The 17,150-nt window shown below is 44.8% G+C and overlaps 1 protein-coding gene across 1 annotated transcript; it reads left to right on the top strand.

Annotated features, from left to right (window-relative positions):
• Window positions 1-1,043: 1,043 nt before the first annotated feature.
• On the top strand, window positions 1,044-16,813 carry tax1bp1a (Tax1 (human T-cell leukemia virus type I) binding protein 1a). The gene is made up of 20 exons (XM_063184739.1): window positions 1,044-1,123; window positions 1,552-1,716; window positions 2,250-2,483; window positions 3,939-4,041; window positions 4,529-4,719; window positions 5,881-6,039; window positions 6,298-6,395; window positions 7,009-7,099; window positions 7,290-7,427; window positions 9,921-10,184; window positions 10,974-11,039; window positions 11,609-11,782; window positions 12,498-12,579; window positions 12,926-13,116; window positions 13,842-14,030; window positions 14,449-14,535; window positions 14,959-15,139; window positions 15,524-15,648; window positions 15,975-16,066; window positions 16,563-16,813. The coding sequence occupies exons 3-20, from the start codon at window positions 2,280-2,282 to the stop codon at window positions 16,762-16,764; spliced, it is 2,637 nt and encodes an 878-aa protein (XP_063040809.1). The 5' UTR covers window positions 1,044-1,123; window positions 1,552-1,716; window positions 2,250-2,279; the 3' UTR covers window positions 16,765-16,813.
• The last annotated feature ends 337 nt before the right edge of the window (window positions 16,814-17,150 follow it).

Below are 17,150 nucleotides of genomic sequence, written 5' to 3'. Positions count from 1 at the left end.
CTCCAAAACGTTTCGCGACCATATTTGATATTTAAGGCCTTAAAGCCCTTTCTCAAACCAGTAAAATTACTCTTGTATAGCCTAGGTTTTTTGCATACACAAGCATGCTGTAAATAGTTATTCTACACTGCATATCTTCATGCTGCATACAAACTATGCAGTAGGCTATGTAATACACTGTATATAATATTGTATGGGGCAATTCCTTAATCTATCCAGGTCAAAACATCTTCTTGACCAGGTTCCTCAGAGGGTTGTCACTAACTCAACCCTGAAATATACATAGGCCTATTTTAACCACAGGAAAATAATTTTGAGTCTGATTTCACTGATTTCGTGTGTATGCAAATTAGTGCCTAATTGATCATTAATGCCCTCATTTGCATATCTTAACATCAAAATACAAAAAACATCCAATACATTTTTTTCTTCCCTCATCATCAGTAATGAACTGAGAAAGTTTCAAGGTGATATGTAGGATTTTTGAAGGTTTTTTTTTTTTGCCTCTTCACCTATAGTAGTCTTACCTTAACGACATATGTATGCTAATTATGCAAAATTGCCTAAAGGGCAACCAAGCGAAATCTCCTTCATTTGACCTATAGATGACATTTCTGCAATAAAACTTAAGGGTAGGCCTACTCAACATTTCTGGGTTCATGAAATCATGAGTAGACTATTGGAGGACTTCATAACATTTGAATGAAAAAGGTTTCCCACCCTTGGTTTAGAAAATAGGATCGACTTAATTTGGGGTTTTATTTCATTCTACAGAAGAAAGAAAATCGCCACCTGATTTGTGTCGAGTTTATTTCTGTAGGCCTATTACATTTTAAAAAGGTGCATTAAATGGTGACGCATAATAAGCCAAATTGTGGTTTTATCGATAAGGTTCAAAAAGTTGTTTTTGACATATATGAATATATTATAGTTATGTGTGTCAAGTCGACGGACCATATGTCGACCTAATAAACTGAATATTGCGTCCACCTATCAAATGTGTTGCGGTTAGGGGATGCGTCCTGTGACGCCACGAAGTGCGTCGCAGCCAGAGCAGCGCACGGATTGCCATTACTACGCTATCCGAAAATGGAGCTTTTGACATCTTGCACGAGTTGCCTCGGTAAGGCTTTCTTTATGTCTGTTGTGTGTTTTACTATAAATACAATATGCCATTTCAGGGTCAATATCTCATTGAGGTTGTGCTCGCTGCATGCCACTGTATACAGTCAAGGTTGTGGGCTGTGATGTAGATATGGTAGACTAGCATCAAGCTAGTACATATGAGCCTGTGCTGAGTAGGATGACACAGGGGTATGATTTTAAAGGGCCTGGACATCACTTGCTGAAGGTTACGTCAGTCGATATACAAACAAACTACAATGGGTGGAGTGATTTGGACATGCGCCTACAATATGTCTATTTTACTTTGACGTGGTTATCGCTACTTAACAAACAATTATGTCAATAGTTAAGTGTTGACTGATTTGAAATTAATTCGTTGAAAATAACGTCGTAAGCCCGTGTTGGTGTTTGACCACTGTTTTATAGGTTGGAAAAACACAGACGCTCGTGCAGTGATTGTGGTCAGCAGGTGTGTCAGCAGAACGCATCTCCCATAAGTCGCGTGCTCACGTGACACATTATCTGCTGTCAAGTCCAACCAGAGAAATTAGAAGGTCCAACTGTCCGGAAAGCACCTTTTTTCTGCAACAGGTAAGATCACCCTCGACCTCCCTCTTGGCGTTTTCGTTCAATCAGCTGGCTTGTCTTTGGAACTTGAATACAGTTTGCATTTAGTAGCCTAGTGCAATTGTATAGGTCGACCTGTGAATAACATAATAGATGGAAGAGAATCTCAATCACATGAGGTGCAAAAACACCTCATTCTCTGATTTATAGATTGTAGCCAAGACTGCTATGGAGATTCAAATGTTGCTGTTTACAGTTTAGTTGAATGTGAATTGAATGTCCAGTGACTACAAAACATTTAGTAGGTCATCATTTTAAGGAGAGAAGATGCACTAAGGTAAAAAGAGAGCTTTAGAGACCGTTGCGACCTACAGGTAGCATATTCAAATTCCTGTAATAACTGTATTGTAACATGTACTGCCTCTCGGCCAGGGTGGCCCGAAAAGAGATTTTTTTGTCTAATTTGGTCTCTTTCCTGGTAAAATCAATAGGTCAAATAAAGAATAAATTGCTAATGTCCTCCATGTCCACCCCTTCCTTTTATTTGCCCCGTGAAGACCTTTGAGGTGAGGCATCAAACGTAGGTGATGTCGTTCAGAGAGATGGCCACGTCTCCGGGCTGCGGCCCCAGCATGCCCAAGAGCAGCGTTTCCATGGAGACGTCCAGCTTCGCGCATGTCATCTTCCAGAATGTGGGCAAGAGCTTCCTGCCCCAGGCTCCACTAGAGTGTCACTACACACTCACGCCAGCCATCACGCCCCACCCCAAGGATTGGGTCGGCATATTTAAGGTACGTGGTGACATCACGCCACACCACAAAGACTGGGTTGGCATATTTAAGGTAGGCTACAGTAAAACCACCACACACCACATCCCACAGGACTGGGTCGGCCTATTTAAGGTACGCAGTGACATCACATTACTTCAGGCCAGGGAAGCTGACAAGGGGGGACAAAGGGGTCCATTGTCCCAGGCCCAGGGCGACAAGGGGCCCAGAAATGGGTCCTCAATGCATTGTGTATATTGGATTTGGGGCCCTTTCAGATGATTTTGTCCCGGGCCCAGCAAAAGCTGTCAGCGGCCCTGCATCAGGCAGGCAGGGACATCACGCCACACCCCAAGGGCAGGGTCGACGTAATTAAGGTAGGCAGTGACATCACAGAAACTAGAAGGGTGTCTTCTTCACTATGCTTGTGTAAAAACTTGAGAAAGGCCATACTGGCCGAAACGTTGTTTGTTTAATAAAATGTAGCATTGGATGGACAAGCGTGTGCGCTATCTTCCCCTCTGAAAGACAGTGACATCACACCACACGCCGACGACTGGGTCTGCATATTGAAGGTATGCAATGACATCAAGGCCCTCCAGAGCACACATTGCTCACTGCACACAACAAAATTGCATTTATGCCTCATCTGTGCAAGGGGGCAGCTCCAAACGGCGGCCCAAAGGAGCAGTGCGGTGGTACTGTACACATGGACATCACAGCACACATCCCAAGGACTGGGTTGGCATATTTAAGGTACAGCAAAACCCAGTCTTTTGGTTTTAACTCAAGGACTGGTTCGGTGTACTTAAAGTATACAAATCCATAAAAATGAAATTACCAATAGGAAAGTCCCATTGTTATTGTGACAAAGTGCACTGCAGCACACAGTGCTCACAACCAAATTACATTTATGCCTCACCCATGCAAGGGGGCAGCTCAACAGGTTCTCCAATGGAAGCAGTGGTCAGGGGATGGTACCCTGCTAAGGGTACCGTCAGTCATGGGGGAAGTCGGGGGAGAGCACTGGTTATTTACTACCCCCAACTTGTGGTGCTGTGGGTTGAACTGGCTGCCCTTGGGCTGCAAGTCTGACTCCCTGGCTTGCCCATGAGTGCCCTCCTCCAAAGACTGGGTGGGCAAGTGCATGGTACATTTCTGGTTCCCCCCCAACCCTTGGCCCGAGGCAACAGACCCCTTTGTCCCTCCTGGTTGGTGGACCTCTCTAGTTCACGTGTAATAGTGTTTACATTCTGCTGCTGTATAATGATTTAATATTTATTATACTATATAATAATAATGATGTAACACAGTGCCATATTGACCAGTGATTTAAGAACGGATTGCTCTTGTGATATGTCAAGCAGGTCAGGTCACACCATGCCATTGGAATAAAGACTAGGCGGCCAGTATCGTCATACGACTGCAACACATAAATAAATGGATAACTCATTTGGTGGTGTTGGTATGTTTCCTCAGGTTGGCTGGAGCACAGCGAGAGATTACTACACCTTCCTCTGGTCTCCCATGCCAGAGAGTTATGTTGAAGGCTCTACGGTCCATAGAGTCATAATTTTCCAGGGTAAGGCTTACGCACTCTCCAAGAACTGAAATGAACTTGCTGGTTGTAACGTTATTTTGATACATTTATCGAGAACGACAATGTTTCATCCCAGATTTTTCCTCTCTCATTCTAGCTCTCTCTCTCTCTTTCTCTCGCTATCTCTCTTTCTCTTGCTATCTCTCTCGCTTTCTCTCTCTCTCTCTCTCTCTCTCTCTCTCTCTCTCTCTCGCTTTCTCTCTCTCTCTTTCATACACACACACAGTGCCTATCTGCAGGATTGTGTGGTGTGCAACAGATAATTGTAACTTTTAAGCTGTTTGCTCTCTCTCTCCCTCTCTCTCTCTCTCTCTCTCTCTCTCTCTGTCTCTCTCTCTCTCTTTCTCTCTCTCTCTTTCTCTCTCTCTCTTTCTCTCTCTCTCTCACTCTCTCGCTCTCTCTCTCTCACACATGCACACGTACATTCCCAATACCCTCATTTCCAATTAGTACTGGCTCTGTCTCCTAGGTTACTACGTCCCTCGTAGCGACGGCGAGTTCTATCAGTTCTGCTACGTGACGCACGGCGGGGAGATCCGGGGCGCCAGCACGCCGTTCCAGTTCCGGGAGGCCGCGCCCTCTGGGGAGGAGCTGCTCACCGTGGAGGACGAGGGCAACTCAGACATCCTCGTGGTCACCACCAAGACTGGACTACTGGAGGTAAAGACCTGGCGCCTCATTTACCATCAGTTCGTAGAATGCCTTCTAAATTGAGTCCTCCGAGTGAAATGTAGGATATGTTCATGTAGAATGTTCACAAGTACAGAATAATCGGGATTTATCAAACGTGCGTTAACCGCTCCTACCTACACCTCTGCGATGATAAATCCCACACCTTCCAAATCACTGTGCACGTGCACACGTGCACACTGCATGGTCAATATTATTTGTAATTCCGTGTTTCCTCCGCATGAATTTGCCCCCTGTGCATAATCTTTTATCCTTTTATCGTATTCAGTCTGCTGAAAACACTCAACTACATCATAACGACATTGCTATGACAATGCAGAGACGTTTAAGTAACCGATTAAGACTTGGTCAAATGGTCAAGACCATTTTGATGACTGTAAGGTTGCAACAGAGGCTCTGTGCTAAGCCTGTTAGGTTAGTTAGTATGATAGTTGTGTGTGTCATTAGTATGTTATTAGTATGTATATTTATACATTATAAAGTGATGACTGCATAAAGCAGAAAGGTCAGCTCAGACATCCTCATAGTCACCACCACCAAAACTGAACTACTAGAAGTGAAGTTTTGGCTATTCATCTCAATTTGGTGAAGGCCCTTGTTGTTGTTGTTAGTATGCAACCGACCTAATAGCATGATCACCTAAAGGCGGGCTCAAACTTCACGACTATAAGCCCGATTCTCGACTGAAGACCCCCTTACGACAATTGGTGGAGCGTTACTCCCAAGTACCATGGGGAGCGATTATCCGGCAAGTTTTCTTTGTCGTGTGCGACATTTTGAGACAGAATTTTGCCAGTTCAAAGGGTCCGCGACAACAGATCCTAGATATCAAACACTGTTTGATATTTACGACTCGAAATAGAACGTCTGGGATGGTCTTTGTGTTTATGATTGGAGATAAGATTGACAGTTGTGATTCTCTTTTTGTGTGTGGCACAACCACAACCTGACGTTAAAATCAGATGCAATAATACTGGACTACGGGAGGTAAACAGAGGGCTTAAAGTTCCTTTCGTGTGTGTGTGTGTGTGTGTGTGTGTGTGTGTGTGTGTGTGTGTGTGTGTGTGTGTGTGTGTGTGTGTGTGTGTGTGTGTGTGTGTGTGTGTGTGTGTGTGTGTGTGTGTGGAGCAGCAGCGTGTGTGTGTGGCCCAGCAGGAGTGCATGGAGCTGCAGCAGAAGCTGTGTGTGCTGCAGAGAGACAAGGAGATCCTGCAAGCCGAACAGAGACGCCTGCAGAGAGAGAGAGACGAGGAGAGGGACACCTACTCACAGATACACACTCACAACAAGGTACATAGCGCACCCACAGACAGGCACACACACACACATACAGTAGAGGGAGAGAGACCAGGGGAGATACACCTACACACAGGTACACACACACAACAAGGTATATATATCACACACACACACACACACACACACACACACACACACACACACACACACACACACACACACACACACACACACACACACACACACACACAAACACACACACACACAACCAGAGTGGTGTTGCCAGAGAGTGTGTGTATGTGTGAACAGGAGCTGCTGCAGCTGTGTGAGGCGGAGAGAGAGGAGCTGAGGAAGAGGCTTCAGGAGTCCAAGGACAGGACTCTCCAACTAGAGGAGGAACAGCAGATGTGAGACACAACAACACCTTTCTATATGTATTACATTCTTTATGTCAACTGTTTAAATCAACACTTTAGATTTTCTTTTACTTAAGACATGTACAAGTTTTATCTTTTTATCTTTTACATGTCTTAAGTAAAAGGAAATCTAAAGTGTTGAACACATCTTTCTTTTGTTTTTACCCACACTCAATGCCAGATTACTGAACGGGCCTACCAGCACTGTCCACAAGGCCAAGGACAGTTTACTGGATGGGCCTACATCTCCAAATAAATAAAATAAGCCAACTCTCATTGTCATTGTGACGCAGCACTCCACAGCACACACAAGTGAACACTGCACACAACTAAATTTAATTTATGCCTCACCCGTGCAAGGGGATAGCCCCCAATGACGCCCGAAAGGCCTCCACACTACTAAAAGCCCGCCCTTATTGGTCTATAATTGTGTTCTTATTAGGACTTAATGATACACTCAACTCACGATTCGGTTCATGTCACGATTTTTGACCTACGGTTCGATACACTCACGCCACAATTTTTTAAAAATATCTTTTTAAATTGATTAATTATAGGAGTGCTCAGGAGTCATCAGTTTGTTTGTCTTGTGTGTGTGTTATAGTTTGAAGGACAAGCTTCACAAGGTGACTTTGGAGAAGGAGAGTTTGGAGTCTCAGTTGAAGACAGAGAGAGCTGAGAGAGACCTGCAGAGAGTGGGTACCATGTCTGTGTGTGTGTGTGTCTGTGTCTGTCTGTCTGTCTGTCTGTTTGAGAGAGAGAGAGAGAGTCTGTGTATCACGTATGTATTACATATGTATTTGCGCGTGTGTGTGTGTGTGTGTGTGTGTGTGTGTGTGTGTGTGTGTGTGTGTGTGTGTGTGTGTGTGTGTGTGTGCGCTTCAGACCCAGGTGCGCAGTGCTGAGCTGGAGAACACTAAGCTGACGGCGGAGCTTCAGATGCTGAAGGCCATGGAGCTGAACAGAGAGGTGACCATTGCACAGTACCAGGAGGAGCTCCAGAGACTACGCACCACAGACATAGTAAGGCACACACACACACACACACACACACACACACACACACACACACACACACACACACACACACACACACACACACACACACACACACACACACAGCTCAACAGGGGGGTGACCATCGCACAATACCAAGGGGAAAGACAGAGGCTACATACAGCAGACATAGTAACACACACACACACAGACACACACACAGCGGAACAGGGAAAGTGACCATCACAGATTATCAAAGGGACCAACCATACACACTACAGTCAACACACACACCACATGCCACCAACAACTGGGGAATTCTGTTGTCATTGCAGCATTGTACGTGTAACTGAGGTGTTCCTGTGCAGTCGGCCACTCGGGGCTTGAACCCGCCACCTCCTAGTCAACACATCAGTTCAGGCATGGAAGGCATCTTATGATACCGCTGAGCTAAAGGACCAGTCTGATAGCTCTGTGCTACCGATACTGTGTGAGGCTTCGGGAGGGAGGTTAACTAACGTTCCATGCCACACTCTGCTAGTTAGCCTCTGTTACAAACCCCAACTCCGATGAAGTTGGGACGTTTGGTAAACAGTGAATAAAATCAAAATGCTATCATTTTCAAAACATTCAATCTATTCATTAGATGGAGAATAGTGAAAAGACAACATATTAAGTGTTAAAACCGAGAAAAAATATTGTTTTGGGGGACATATGTACTCATTTCTAATTTGATTAATCCAACACGTCTCAAAAGAGTTGGGACGGGGACAATAAATGGCAGCAAATGTCGAGGAAGACTAAAAACAAAACAAAAGACAACACTTAACAGTTAAATACATTAACCGATGAGATGATTTTATATAAAAAACAGTGTTAATTCCTATCTTGGACATGATTTCACCAGCTTAAATGGTGTGTGTATTCCTTGTCATGTTTTGCAATGTTTTCCTTTCTGTAGTGCTTACAGTGTGACAGGTCTTGACCAAAAACCCACCATTTTATCACCTGCTGGTCCTTATGATGGAGCCAAACTGTTAAAACATAGTAGAGAATGCAATTTGACCTTACTATGTGGCAGTAATCGAAGATCTCCCTTCAAAATATAATGCATGAGTGGCTTTTCATGCTGTTTAAAACCCATTTATACCATTCAGCACTGTATTTAACTCTACAGATGAGTGAGAACATCTTAACCAATGCACTACTGCACCCGCATGCCATCATGGAGGCTGACTTTTGAAGCTAGCACTAACACAAGTTGGATGGTCCATTTTCACTGTAGCACAGGATGTGCAATGCTCTATTATTGTCAAAAAGAATGGACTTCTACAACTTCTGCTGACTTCTGTAAGCAAAGGACAGTTTCCCATGTCTTCTGGGTATATTTCAAGTGAGCTCAGGTGCTTAGGAGAATGTTACACCCCTGTATCATTTTCATGCATTAAGCATTCTTAATATGGTCAATTTTCAATAGCTCTAATTCCTGGAGTGCTAGAGTGAGACTACAGCTAATGTATATTTCATGATGTCATGAACCTATACAATGATTTTATTAACAAAAATATGTCTTATATACACTCAATCGTGGTAAATCAAAGGGAATTCAAAAATGTATGTAATAACTATGGTAATTATTCCCTTTGCATCTTTAATTCTGAGTGACTCAGCCTCTCTGTGATGATCTTATACCTGGACACCTATATTGTCCGTCAGTACAATTCATTTTGAAATGTTCTTCTTTGTTGTTTTATCTTATTTGGATGTTTACTAAATTTCACTGATCCCCGTCCCAACTCTTTTGAGACGTGTTGGATTTATCAAATTAGAAATGAGTTCATATGTCCCCCAAAACAATATTTTTTCTCGGTTTTAACACTTAATATGTTGTCTTTTCACTATTCTCCATCTAATGAATAGATTGAATGTTTTGAAAATGATAGCATTTTGATTTTATTCACTGTTTACCAAACGTCCCAACTTCATCGGAGTTGGGGTTTGTACATATGCTTGGGGTGGGGGGCCTTTTCAGATGACTTTGTCCTGGGCCCGGCCAAAGCTGTCAGTGGCCTTGGATGTGTGTGTACACGTGTTTTGTGTATGCACAAATGCAGAACGTGCTCCACCCTTGTGTGTGCATGCCATGTACTGTAAATGACAAAAAAATGAGGCGCACACAAGGCCATGGCCGTAACTACCATTGCGGACACATGTCCTCTGTATTTTTTTCAGTAATGTAAAATGTATCTATTGATGAAAACCGATATATGATCAACAATACGCCACCCCCATTTATCCTCAAGGCAGTGATTAATGAAAATTCTAAATGTACAGTATGCAGTACAGCACACAGTATTTGACCTCGGTATTTGAAAATGTCTGGTTACGGCCCTGCACAAGGCTCATGTCAAAAACTGTATATTGTGTCCGAAAAGTAACAATAAATGTCAGTGGATACAACTGGAGCCCTCCAGTTGTATCCACTGACTTCTTTTGTTACTTTTCGGCTACAATCTACAGCCGAAACGCATGTATCCATCTGGACAGGGGGAGGCGGTGCGGCTGAAGGAGCAGCTCCATCAGGCAGAGGGGAGGCTGCAGGTGTCCCAGCAAGAGGCCCTGGTCCTGGGGGACGACCTGCGCAGCGCGGCCTCCCGGGCGGAGCAGAGCACCACGGAGCTCCACAGGGCACAGCAGGAGGCCGAGGCACTCAGGACCCGGCTCACGGAGGCACAGGCGCAGAGCAGCACCGCACAGGCACAACTGGAGAGGATGAGGAAAGAGGTGAGATGGAGGGAAGGAGGGAGAGAGAGAGGGAGGGAGAGAGAGAGTGTGTGTATCTGTGTGTTAGAGACTTGCACAGCCTCACAGAGGCACAGGCGCAGAGCAGCACCGCACAGGCACAACTGGAGAAGATCGATGTGAGTGAGTGAGTGTGTGAGTGTGTTTATATTTGTATGTATCTCTGTGTTGGAGGCTTGCACACTCAGGACGCAGGCACACAGTAACAATGCACAGGCACAAGTGGGGAAGATGAGGAAAGAGCTGGGTGTGTGTCAGTCCATGGGGACCCAGGATCTAATCTGGCCTGGGCCATTTACCAACCCTTCTCCATCTCTCTCGCACTACTTTCCCACTGTCTCCCTTCACTGTCCTATCTCAATAAAGGCTCTAGTTCAGTGGTTCTCAACCTTTTTTGAACGAACGCCCCCTCGGCCTCATCATAAGCCTGCCAATGCCCCCCTTAGTATTGAAAAATTTAAATAAAATAGACTAATGCCCCCCAATGGGAACTAATCCCCGCCCCCTGTCAACTGTATCCTTCTCAACGCCCCCCTGGGGCTGCCCAACGCCCCCTGAGTGGCTGTAATGCCCTCGTTGAGAAACACTACTCTAGAGTGTACCCTGTGTTTATATGTTTTCCATTGCATTATGAAATGTGTATCTTACAATATATAGTCAGTACTCCCCTCTCCGTAGGGCATACATTTGTGTTGTGATGTTTTATGACATGTTTAATGACATGTACTGAATATATCAGATCTGTCTGTGGTTCTCCTCTCCTGTCTGTAGGGTGTGTCCGTGTGTGGCGTGTCACAGGTAGAGGCGGAGCTCCATAAGGAAGTGGACGAGCTGAAGGTGGGTCTGCCGAGCACCAGAACGAACATCTTCTACTAGAGTAAGATACTTCAAGCTTGTACGTTTCCTGGATCCATGTGATCCATGTTGAACGCCCCTTTAGGAGACCTTCGCTTAGGAGACCTTTGGAGACTTTAGGTTGAGAGTAAATGGAGGTCCCTTGGCACTGTAGATGGCTGTAGTGTATCTTATGCAAGCCGTCACCAAATGCCACAGAAAGAGAAGGAGGAGGGGATCACTCCACCTTAGCAGACCAAACTTGAGCACCCTCCTTTGCATTGGGTAGAGTTTGAATTATCTTACTCTAGTAGAAGATGTTTAACTATTATGATTATTTCTGGATTATAATAATCATTCATTCCATGTAAATGAAGCATGCTGTACAATTAATTAACGCAACAACACACCTGAAAAATATATATTTTGTCTCAATGTGATTTGTTTCCCTGGTTAAATAAAGGTAAAAATAAATAAAATACTTGACACAATAGTGACACAATAGTAACTCAGTAGTGACATCAGCTGGGGTTTCTCCTCCACCTTCACGTCTAAACATGTTGATTCCTCAGGTGCGTCTGCAGATGGCTGCCGAGCACTACAAGGAGAAGTACCGCGAGTGCCAGAAGCTCCGCAAGCAGCTGAGGCAGCAGGTCAGCCAGCAGCAGCAGACACACACGCAACAGCAGAGCAGCAGGGCCAACACAGACAGCCCCGACCAGGAGCCAGGGGCAGCGGCTGACACAGTAAGTTTTAGTTACATTTTTATTAGGGATGTGAAAAGATTTAACTTTTTTATCACAATTATTCTCAGAAGATCTATAGTTAATAATGATTAATCATGATTTGTTATCCTTTTTTTTTCAAGACCTTTAAATACCCATAATGCAAGATATTTATGACTAGATGAACCCAACAAATTCGTTGTAGCAATTTAAACGCGAACAGCAGATGGCGCAATTCTAAAAGCACAGGTACTTGGCGCACACAAGTCAAAAAAATTGATAAGTGAACAAGCATACTGTGTAGCTATTTTGAGCACCTCCCTCAAGATATGGTGTCATTTTTGGTCATGTGACAGTGTGTTAACCATAGAATGTCAAAATACAATGTAAAAAAAAATATCACAAAAATTGATTATTTATCATATTAACCTAATCATGATTAACACACTAATTTTGACAGCCCTTATTTTTCATCTTTTTTATATTTTTTAATGTTCTTGGACATGGTATGGTGATTAACATTAATGCTGACCAGTATCTGTGGGCAGTCACTGATTAAGTACGTATGTTGTATTTGTATAGTATTTATTAATTTGTCTATTTAACCACTTAAACAATCATGTCCTTTTTAAAATAAATACTATTATTTCCATCACCACGATTTGCCAAGGGACACATCCATATTTCCTCCACTGCCTTGACTTGTGCAGCTGACAAGTGTTGTTGTTGTGTGCAGGATGCAAAGAGGAGTGACAATGAGCTAACTGCAGAGATGATTCAAGAGACCGTCTCTCCCTGCACAGACCTGTTCTCCCCAGGTATGGACAGCTACTCAAATGCACACAAACAAATAATATGCACCTATTCCCACCTGTAGCAGAATAGTTCCCATTCTTGGCCTATTTCCTATTCATTACTTCCCTGCTGTTACCTTCAAAAACTTTCTTCACCCAGCCTTGGCCATGGCTCAGACGGTTAAGGCACCATGCAGTTACGCCGTAATATATGTAATTGTTTAAGTTTTAAGCAAATATTCCCTTCTCTCCGCGACCCCCCTTGCAGGACCTCCACAACCCCCTTAGTAGTCTCGACCCCCCAGCTTGGGAAGCACTGGTTTGATCTGTGTGAATCCACTCACAAAGCCTACTCTTTTTCACTGCACAGACCTGCTGACAGAGAAGTTGTACACAGCGCACGGTGTCTCACCCTCTGAAGACAACACAGCAGGCACGGAAACAACAGAGAAAGACCCGGAAAGTGATAGTGAGGAGGGAGGAGAGGAGAGCAGGAGAGATGACGATGACGACGGCGTTGACGGAGAGACAGAGAGAGAGGAAGAAGAAACGGTAGAAGAGGTAATCTATATCAGCACTTTCCGAACTTAACCATGACAAGGCCCCCCTTATACCGGCAGATTCCTGCCAAGGCCCCCCTTACATGGGGCGTGCCACACTATTTTTCTTTGCGCCTCTTTTCACAATTACAGTCTCCCATTCAGATGTTTAAAATAACAATAATAGTAGAAATGTACAGAGATGCTTTAATATGATGCAGTTCTTAACTAGTGGTCATATGTTCAAGCTTATTTTGGTTTGTTGTGGTGTACATTAGTTATTTAATTTAATATTTATTTTGTTATTCTGTTTTGCTATATTTTTCCTGCCAACCTGCCACGGACCCCCTAGCACCGCCTTGCGGCCCCAGGGGTCCCTGGCCCCCACTTTGAAAACCACTACTCTATATTACATTACACTAGCTGAAGATTTTATCTGAAGCAATTTTGATTTAAGGCAGATGTTGATTACGGTATGCAAAGTACAGTTTGGTGTCTTGCTACATGGCACTAAAGCCACAAATGGTATGGGACTTGAACATGCAGCCTTCTGATTGTAAAACCTAGCCTGATTGAGGCAGACACGCAGTTTCATTGTGTACACATTAGGTGCTTGAATGTCCTCCTTGTAAGTCGATTTGGTCAAAAGCGTCTGCTAAATGTAATGCAATGTAATGTGTGCATAAGAGCTGTCGTGTGCTGTGTCTAACTGACAATGTGACTTACTATCTCAATGGGTCTTATTAGGCCACGGCTGTCCGGGTAGAGCGCCATCAAGAGGGAGTGATGATGATGATGGAGAAGAGAGAAGAGGAGGTGGGGAAGAGAGAGGAGGTGGAGAGGAGGGAGGAGAGGGAGCATACTGACCTTGCCATGATGGAGGAGACCTGGAGGGAGCAGTGCTCCATCAACATGAACCTCTCACACCTGTTGAAGGTCAGTAATGTAGAACACGTGCACTGTCTCCACCTCATTATCCACGGTAACAAGGGCGGCTCCATTACTTTTTGGTATTTTGGTAGCAGATGCTACTGCTAAGTCTTCCAGAAGGGCTATGGAACAGCCTAACGGGAGCTAGCAGACAGGAAAGTCTGTGGGGGCACGACAAATGTTGAAATGGGTGGGGTTAATGGGTGCGGTAATAAGATGGCACTGTATGCATGCACTCAGACACACTTGTATTTACAAACACTTTCCTTTACACACACACACAGACACATAAACACGCAGAACCCTCCTTTCTGTGCTGTGACATTTCTCCTCCTCTCGTATGTGTGTGTGCGTGCATGTGCGTGTGTGTGCGTGGGCACGTGCGTGCGTGCGTGTGTGCGTGCGTGTGTGCGTGTGTGTTCAGGCTCAGCTGGAGGAAAAGACCAGAGAGGTGAATGCACTGAGGGAGAGTCTGGCTGATGTGATGAGAGACAAGGAGAGACTGGAGAAGGTAAATATGTGGCGCCCTCTACTGACCACAGTCACTAACAACAACTGCAATAGCACGGGAAAGTTATCAGTAAGAAGTTATTTATTTTATTAATAGTTAAATATTTTATTTATTTATTTTGTGTTATTATTCATGAAGCTGTGTGCTTTGGGGTACATTATTATTATTATCATGATTATGATTATTATTATTATTCATTTATTTATTTGTATAATTATTCTAGGTGCTGCGTGTGTTGGGGTGTATTATTTATGTATTTATTTATTTATTTAGTTGTATTATTATTATAAGAGCTGCAGCTTTGGGGTACATTATTGTTATTATTATTATTATTTTTTAATGATTATTTATTTGTGTTATCATTCTAGGGTCTACGTGCGTGGGGATTTATTATTTATTCCTTTATTTGTGTTATTATTGTAGGAGCTGCGTGCGTTGGGCTGTAGGCAGCGGCAGCAGCAGGGGCAGCAGCAGCATGCTGGGGAGTGCTCTGGGGAGCAGGTGGCTCTGCTCTTCCCCCTGCCCTACGTCCAGGAGCACCCCCCGCCCCCCCTCGTGCAGCAGCGGCCCGCAGACCTGCAGTACGGAAACCCCTACGCCAGAGGTAGGCCACCTTTGTGTGTGTCTGTGTGTGTGTGTGTGTGTGTGTGTGTGTGTGTGTGTGTGTGTGTGTGTGTGTGTGTGTTTGTTTGTATTGCATGCAGATCTGCACTATGTAAAATTAAGGTTATAAGATGAGGTGTGTATGCGTGTGGGTGTGTGTGTGTATCTGTCTGTCTGTCTGTCTGGATATGTGTGTGTGTGTGGATATCAGACTACAGGCTGTCAACATCTCCCCATCTGTGTCCTCTCTTTCTCTTTCTCTTTCTCTCTCTCTCTCTCTCTCTCTCTCTCTCTCTCTCTCTCTCTCTCTCTCTCTCTCTCTCTCTCTCTCTCTTTCCCTCTCTCTCTCTCTCTCTCTCTCTCTCTCTCTCTCTCTCTTCCATAGATGGTGCTAGTGGGTCGTCAGGTGTGACTGCGGTGGGAGCAGAGGGAGTGGTGGTGTGTATGCAGCCCTCTCGTGGCCTCAGTCTCCCAGACGGCCTGGAGAACATCTTCCAAGAGCCCAGTCAAGTAAGGCGCACGCACACACATGCCGCGCGCACACACATGCACGCCCCCACACACACCCACCCATGTTCATATTTCCCAACTAAAGAGAGGGGCTGAGAGGGTCTTATTCAAATATAATATTGACAGTCTATGTCTCACAGAATGTTCAGTAAGGGCCATACACACATGCACACAGAGACATTTTGAATACATGTGTAAGGATTTTTTGGGGGGATGAAAGTCTATGTTTTGGTTTGTGCTGCTATAATATATAACTTGCATGTGTTTTATATGTTATTGTATCATTAATAGTATGTCTCCTGTTTTTTGGTAATATGTGTGTGTAGCATAATGTGAGTGAGGAGGCACAGGAGTTGTTTGGCCATCCAAGCCCCAAGCACACAGAGAACAAGAGAACGAGCTTCTGCTTCGACACCAGGTGACACACACACACACACACGCACGCGCGCGCGCGCACGCACACACACACACACACACACACACACACACACACACACACACACACACACACACAGAGAACATAGTCTACTTAGCCTTCCACATACCTAAGGAACTCCCTAACCCAACCTTGACTGAATACGTACACAAGCGCACACCAGACAGTTCATACGGCTCAAACTCAAATTACTCATTGCATGAACACTGCATTTTCATTGTGCATAACTGATTCCCAGCTCGGAGGTGTAGAAGTGGTGTCCTCTGTTCACACATGCATGCACACACCCACACACCCACACATGCACACAGTGACTTATTTCTCTCATTGTCCTCCCCAGCTCTGAGGTGCAAAAGTGGTGTCCACACACACACACACACTCTCTCACACAAACACACACACACACACACACACACACACACACACACACACACACACACAGTAACATATTTTTCCTCCCCATCCCCATCCTGAACAGCTCGGAGGTCCAGAAGCGCTGTCCTCTGTGCGAGGTCATCTTCCCGCCGCAGTTTGAGCAGCGCAGCTTCGAGCAGCACGTGGAGTCCCACTGGCGCGTCTGCCCCGTCTGCAGCGAGCAGTTCCCCCTGCAGACCCAGCAGCTGCTCTACGAGAGGCACGTACTCACACACTTTGACGGAAACGTCCTCAACTTCGACTAGGCGCCACACAGACTGTTCCACAGGTTGTGTGTGTGTGTGTGTGTGTGTGTGTGTGTGTGTGTGTGTGTGTGTGTGTGTGTGTGTGTGTGTGTGTGTGTGTGTGTGTGTGTGTGTGTGTGTGTGTGTGTGTGTGTGTGTGTGTGCCTCCACACCCAACGGCTGCTCTACAAGGCGCATGTACTCAGTCACACACTTTGACGGAAACGTCCTCAACTTTGACTAAACGTCATACACAAAAGCTGTGTGTGGGTGTTGGGGTGTGCATGTGCGTGTGTGCACCTGTACGTCATCTGTAGTGAACAGGCCCTCTGGCCCTCACAGCCGCACACTATGGCAACATTTTCAACTTCACACATCACACGTCAGGCATGTTGTCAGTTGTGTGT

This window comes from Engraulis encrasicolus, chromosome 20, assembly GCF_034702125.1.
Source record: "Engraulis encrasicolus isolate BLACKSEA-1 chromosome 20, IST_EnEncr_1.0, whole genome shotgun sequence".
NCBI classification, from domain to species: Eukaryota; Metazoa; Chordata; class Actinopteri; order Clupeiformes; family Engraulidae; genus Engraulis; species Engraulis encrasicolus.
Note: the sequence above shows the minus strand (reverse complement) of the source record. Positions and strands in the feature narration are given on the sequence as shown.

What these genes read in the sequence shown, in the direction of transcription:
- tax1bp1a (XM_063184739.1), top strand. Translation starts at nt 2,280, where the DNA reads ATGTCGTTCAGAGAGATGGCCACGTCTCCGGGCTGCGGCCCCAGCATG. An exon ending in CGGAAACCCCTACGCCAGAG is followed by an intron (nt 15,140 to 15,523) that starts GTAGGCCACCTT and finishes TCTCTTCCATAG; the next exon opens with ATGGTGCTAGTGGGTCGTCA. An exon ending in AGCTTCTGCTTCGACACCAG is followed by an intron (nt 16,067 to 16,562) that starts GTGACACACACA and finishes CATCCTGAACAG; the next exon opens with CTCGGAGGTCCAGAAGCGCT.